At 38.5% G+C, this 6507-nt stretch overlaps 1 protein-coding gene across 1 annotated transcript; it reads right to left on the bottom strand.

Annotated features, from left to right (window-relative positions):
• Positions 1-3725: 3725 nt before the first annotated feature.
• LOC130591817 (uncharacterized) lies at positions 3726-4214 on the bottom strand. The gene has a single exon (XM_057395750.1). It carries the CDS (start codon positions 4212-4214, stop codon positions 3726-3728), a length of 489 nt encoding a protein of 162 aa, XP_057251733.1.
• Between the last annotated feature and the right edge of the window lie 2293 nt (positions 4215-6507).

Consider the following 6507-nt stretch of genomic DNA (forward strand, 5'->3'; position numbering starts at 1 on the left):
ACTTGCCCTTTATCCCGAACCGCATCACTCCCTTCATAGGAAAGACTCTCACCAGGACTTTCTCACCGGCTTCAAACTCCGCATGTCGTCGGTATTTATCTGCATAACTTTTTTGTCTATCTTGTACTGCTTTCAATTTCTGTGTATCAACTCACCTGTTCCACAGTTTCTTGGATCATTTCAGCACCAAGAACACAAGCTTCACTAATGTCATTCCAACAAAGAGGACTACGACACTTCCGACCATACATGGCTTCATATGGGGCGATCCCAATTGAAGAATGATAGCTGTTATTATATGAGAACTCTATCAAGTCAAGTCTATCTTCCCACGAGCCCTGGAACTCTAAAGCACATGCCCTCAACATGTCTTCAAGTGTCTCGATTGTCCGCTCTGTTTGTAAGCGGTACTCATTTTCAACTGTGTTCCTAAAGCTTCATGAAGCTTTAGCCAGAAGTTAGATAAGAATCTACCATCTCTATCGGAAACAATATCCTTCGGCACATCGTGTAATCGTAACACATTCTTCCCATAGGCATCTGTTAGCTTTTGGTGTTCTATGTATCCTTCATCGGTATAAAGTGAGCACACTTGGTGAGGCAGTCCACAATGACCCAAATCATGTTATTACCACTTGGCGTTCTCGGAAGTCCAGAGATAAAGTCCATGGAAATCGAGTCCCACTTCCACTCCGGGATCTCTAGGGGTTGAATCTCGCCTTGAGGTCTCTTGTGTTCAAACTTGACCTTTTGGCAAGTTAAGCACTTGGAAACATACTCAGCGACTTGTTGTTTCATGTGAAGTCACCAAAAGGTGATTTTAAGATCCTTGTATAACTTGTCACCTCCTAGATGTACCGAATATGGATTCATATGAGCTTCATCTAAGATCGTCTTCTTTAGGTCTGGGATGTCAGGAACACACTACCGACCTTTATAGCGCAGACTACCATCCGTATGGACCATGAAGTAAGCGTCCTCAGTGTATCGGACCTCATCTATCTTCTTCTTCAAAAGTGCATCATTTGCTTGGTTTTCCTTGATCTCATCATATACATCTGGGCATAGTGTAAGGGAGCTAAGTTGATCCCCAACTCGAACATGTTGTACACCAAAATTCTGAAACTCATCTCTAAGTAACCTCCTCGAAAGCATCGTATGTAAAGAGTGGACAGTGTTCCTACTAAGTGCATCAGCAACAACATTAGGCTTCCCTTCATGGTAATGATTTTCCATGTCGTAATCCTTAATTAGCTCTAACGGGCCACCTCCTTTGTCTCATATTCAGCTTCTTTGCGTGAAAATGTACTTGAGACTCTTATGATATGAAAATATTCGGAATGAAGTGCCAAGTAAATAATGACGCCAAATCTTCAGCGCAAAGATGACTGCTGCCAATTCAAGATCATGAGTAGGGTAATTCATCTCATGAACTTTTAATTGTCTCGAAGCATAAGCTACAACCTTCCGATTCTGCATAAGCACACATTCAAGACCGCTTCTCAAAGCATCTGTATACACCTCGTAGCCTTGATCTCCATCAGGTAGAGTTAAGACTGGAGTTGTAGTAAGACGCTCTTTTAACTTCTGAAAAGCCTTCTCGCATTCATCATTCCACTCATACTTAGTGGACTTCTTCATCAAGTTGGTCAATGGACGAGCTATCTTCGAAAAATCCTTCACAAATCTTCTATAATAGTCAGCTAGACCAAGAAAGCTGCGTACTTCCGTCACATTCTTCGGAGTGGACCATTCAGAAACTGCTTGAATTATGGACGGGTCAACTGAGACACCCTCCTTAGAAATAATATGTCCGAGAAAAGCAACTTTCTCGAGCCAAAATTCACACTTGGAAAATTTTGCATACAACTGATTTTCTCTCAATACATGCAACACCGCTCGGAGGTGCTCTTCATGTTCACTCTCATTCTTTGAGTTAATCAGTATATCATCAATAAACACAACAACAAATTTATCAGATAAGCTCTAAATACTCTATTCATCAAGTTCATGAACACTGCAGGAGCGTTAGTCAACCCAAAGGGCACAACTGTAAATTCATAGTGTCCATATCGAGTGCGGAAAGCTGTCTTTTGAATATCTTTATCTGCAATTCGAAGCTGATGGTAACCCGATGTAAGTCGATCTTAGAAAACAGTCCTGCACCTGCCAATTGGTCAAACAAGTCGTCTATTCCTGGCAATGGATACTTATTTTTCACAGTGACTTTATTGAGTTCTCTGTAATCAATGCATAATCGTAGGGTACCATCCTTCTTTTTCACGAAAAGAACTGGTGCACCCCAAGGGGATACACTAGGCCGTATATAGCCTTTATCCAATAATTCTTCTAACTAAGTTTTCAACTCTCTCATCTTAGCAGACGCCATCCGATAAGATGGCTTAGATATAGATCCCATTCTAGGTACCAAATCAATGTTGAACTCAACATCACGCTTCAGAGGCATGTTAAAAATATCATCCGGAAACACATCTTGATACTTATTCACAATTGGAACATCTCTGAGCTCTGGTCTTTCCTTGCTCGTATCATGAATATGACAAAGGTACATAAGGCATCCCTTTCTCAAATAAGACTTTAAACTAAGGGCAAAAATGATCTTCACAGGACGACGACTATAAAGCACATGGACGCCCTTATGACTCTCTATTTTGACTTCCTGTTTCGGACAATCAATCTTGGCTTTGTACTTTTCTAACAATCCATCCCTAATATTACATCAAAATCTTTCAAAGGAAATGCTATTAAATCAGCAGACAACGTAGTTTCACCATAAGCTATAGGAACATCTAGGTACATCCTATTACACGTTACACTTAGACCAGAAGAAATAGAGATATCGACCTCACAAGGTGTGACATTCTTCAAGTTTAACCTTTCTATAAAAGTTTTTGATTTAAATGAATGTGATACACTTGAATCAAATAGCACGTAAGCAGGTATGGAATGGATAAAGAAAGTACCAGTCATTGCATTACCCTGGTTGTTATCCACATCCGCTTGTTTAAGGTGATTTAGGTTGCCCAAATTCTTCTTCTCGGGGCCTCTTTGAACATAACCAGCATTAGCTGTTCCAGCACTACGTCTTGGAAGAGTGGTACTTGGACCAGAAGTAACTGGCCGATTACTAGCCATACTAATCGAAGGTCTCCTCAACAACTCGATATTTCGACCAACCGTTGCATCTGGGTTGGAAAAACATTCATAAGCCTTGTGCCCCTCCTTCCCACAATAGTTGCATGCTACCTTATTGCCTTTACAATCTCTTCCTGGATGGTTCTTATCACATTTCTTACAGAAATAACGACGAAGGAATCCTGACTTATGGAATTGAGATTCGCCCTCTGCTTGGCTACGGGGCTTAAACGAACTCTGAGCACTCCTAGAGGCTTGCTGACTTGGGCCCCCTTTACCGAAGTTTCCCCTAGAACCCCAATTGTCATAATTTCTGCTCCTATCCTGGTTGAAATTATTACCCTTGTCAAAGTGTTGGATATCTTCCTTTGCAGGAGCTTTCATCTTCTCCGCGACCTTCCTTCTCTCCTCAATTCTTTCAGTATTAATGGTACGAGCATAAACATCTTTTAAGGTCGTGAAGTCACCAGCCCCCGTGTGGCTAAGGAGATTTACATTAAGTTTTTCCTCAAACTTCTGAGCTCTTTCTTGCTCGTTTGGAACCAATTCAGGTACGAAACGAGACAACTCTAAGTATTTAGTGTAAAAGTCTTGAACCGACATATCTCCTTGCTCAAACTTCTCAAATCTATTCTCTTCGTTTTCTTCATATGAGGCGGGAAGAACTCGGCACGTAGTGCCTTCTTGAACTCCTTCCAACCAAATTCTGTTGTCTGCACCTCCTCATAACCATCCTCATCATATGTGACTTTGGTGGTCAAATTATCTTTGTAGTTTTTCCACCAAATATCAGCATCTTCAATGAGATGGTAAGCCGCAGAGTCAACTCTCATTTCTTCAGGGACCTGGAGGGTGACAAAGATCTTGTCAAACTCCCTGATCCAATTCTCAATCTTCACTAGATCACCCTTTCCATCATACTTGGGCGGCTTCTTCTCATCAATTTCTTTATGAATAGCAACAATTTCTGTCATAGCTGCTTTGCTTGTACTAGTAGCAGCTCGTGCTTCAGCGAGCGACTGAACAACCTCGCTCATAGCTTTATTAAACTCAGCCATTTGGCGCATGAAAGTGCTCGTTCTTGATGGCTTGGTCCTTTGACATTTATGCATCTTCTCAGCACTATACAAGGTAAGAGAACATAGCTCGATATTGAGATACGGTAACACTTTTATCGACTTTAATATAAATAAGCAAATAGCACAACATATACACTTCCCGTGTATAGCCCATCACACTACCTCACCACGGCTTGTCAAGATTTTATTTATTTTCCTATAATCTTTATTTTAACCCAGCCATTTATAAACCTAGGCTCTGATACCAATCATAACACCCCTGAATTTCGAGTTGCTAATTAAATTAAATAATATCAAAATTCAACAGAAAATTCGGCAGAGCTCCGTCTGAAATATGGACGACCTAAAATTCAATTTAGGACTCGCGTCCAAATTATAAACCTGTATGAATAATCCAGCAAACCAAGTTCTCCAAAATCCTTATCTAGCTCTAAAGTCCAATACATCCATGCATAAGTACCCGAAATCCAAAAGTGTTATTCCACGGTTATTGCAGGAATAACCGTTAAGGATAACTACCTAACTGAATAAATGTTAAAGCAACAACTAAATTAAACTATTACAATCCAAACGTGTAAAGGTTTAAGTAGATTAATATTTACCACCTTAAGTTCCAAAATGATATATATAACAAAAATAAATAACCTAACTAATCCTCCTAACTATGTAGTAGGGTAAGTCAGAGTCGATCCCACAGAGAGAAAGTTGTTCTATGATTAGCTCTTAAATAATGGTAAGACTAAAGGAGATTAATATCAATAATAATGGTGGAATTAAACTATGCTAATCAATATATAAATAAAAGACTCTACAGTTAAGTATCCCACTAGCACGAAATAATACAAAATAATTTCTACCCCAAACTAATAAATTAAATGTTCACAAGGAAAAGTACACCCTATAAAGTACCATAAACCTCTCCCGAGTATCTATGGCTTCTCTAATATGCATTCAAGCCTACTCCCGTGGAATCATGCAAATTAAAGACATTAAACACGATAATTTAACTTCCTAACAATCCATTCTACCTACTCCCGTGGAGAACTTCATGTCCTTAATTGAAATACTCAAATCCGTCAAAATCCAACTCCCGTTGTGATCAAGACAATGGAATCATAACAATACTAGTTATCCCTAATCTAGTATTGGAATATGCACAATCAATTAAGCAAGAACAATAACATTAATATGAGAATTTAAAGAAACAATCATGAATTAAATCATACTAGGGTTCAACTTAACCATAGATAAAAGAAACTACTCTATCATGAAATAAATAATGAAATCTAAATCTACCAAGAAAAGCATAATAAAAAAAAATCAACAAAAGAAACTAATAAAACTCATGAATTAATGAAAAATAATAAAAACTAGGGTTTACACTAGAAACTAGAGAGAAAAAGGAGAGAGAGAAAACTAAACCTAAAACCTAGAAAGAAATAACGTGAGAGGGGGGGAGGAGAGAGAAAGAATGAAAACCTCTATAAATAAATATTCAATAACCTAATATGACTTGGAAAGTAATTTACAAGATAAGGAAAGTATTAAATAAATCATTAATAGGCGGATTAGTGATCCGCGCGTACGCGTGACAGATTCCAGCAGAAACAGTGCAATCTTCCGAAAGGCATAACTCTTGACTAGAAGTCTCCTCGGGGCGTGCCACCTATCGTTGGAAAGATCTTCAAGTCTAGTTTCCAAATCTGTGGTGAATTAATCGATTATAAAGATCACATCAAAAGTTATGATCAGAAGAGTAGACGTGACTCTTTTTCACATTTCTTCTAATGATTTTCCGCTTCGTTTTTGCTCAAACTCGTACTATGACATATCCATACGATCCTTATGCATTGTAGCTTCTTTCCAAGTGCTCCTAATTCTTAAGTTTTGCTAATCATACTCCAAATACGTTATTAATGCCTGAAATTCATAAAAAACAAGAAAACATATCGAATACGAGTAGAAAATCATAACTTAAGAATATAATGCAATAATGAACCTAAATATGAAACTAAATGCTCTAAAATGCAACCTAAATGCACCTAAAAACTATATATAAATATGACTTATCAAACTCCCCCAAGCTAAACCATTGCTTGTCCTCAAGCAATAAGACATAGACACGGAAAAGTTAGACAACCTACAATATAGGACTACAACAGGGCTAAACACTCAATTGAAAACACAAGAGATATAATCACTACATAAACCAAGCATCGAAACAATCTCGAACAAAGCCGCATAGCATTATCATGTATCGCAATCGACTCTC

This window comes from Beta vulgaris, chromosome 6, assembly GCF_026745355.1.
Source record: "Beta vulgaris subsp. vulgaris cultivar EL10 chromosome 6, EL10.2, whole genome shotgun sequence".
Classification (NCBI taxonomy): Eukaryota; Viridiplantae; Streptophyta; class Magnoliopsida; order Caryophyllales; family Amaranthaceae; genus Beta; species Beta vulgaris.

Coding starts and splice junctions, on each gene's coding strand:
- LOC130591817 (XM_057395750.1), bottom strand. CDS start 4,214: ATGGCTGAGTTTAATAAAGCTATGAGCGAGGTTGTTCAGTCGCTCGCT.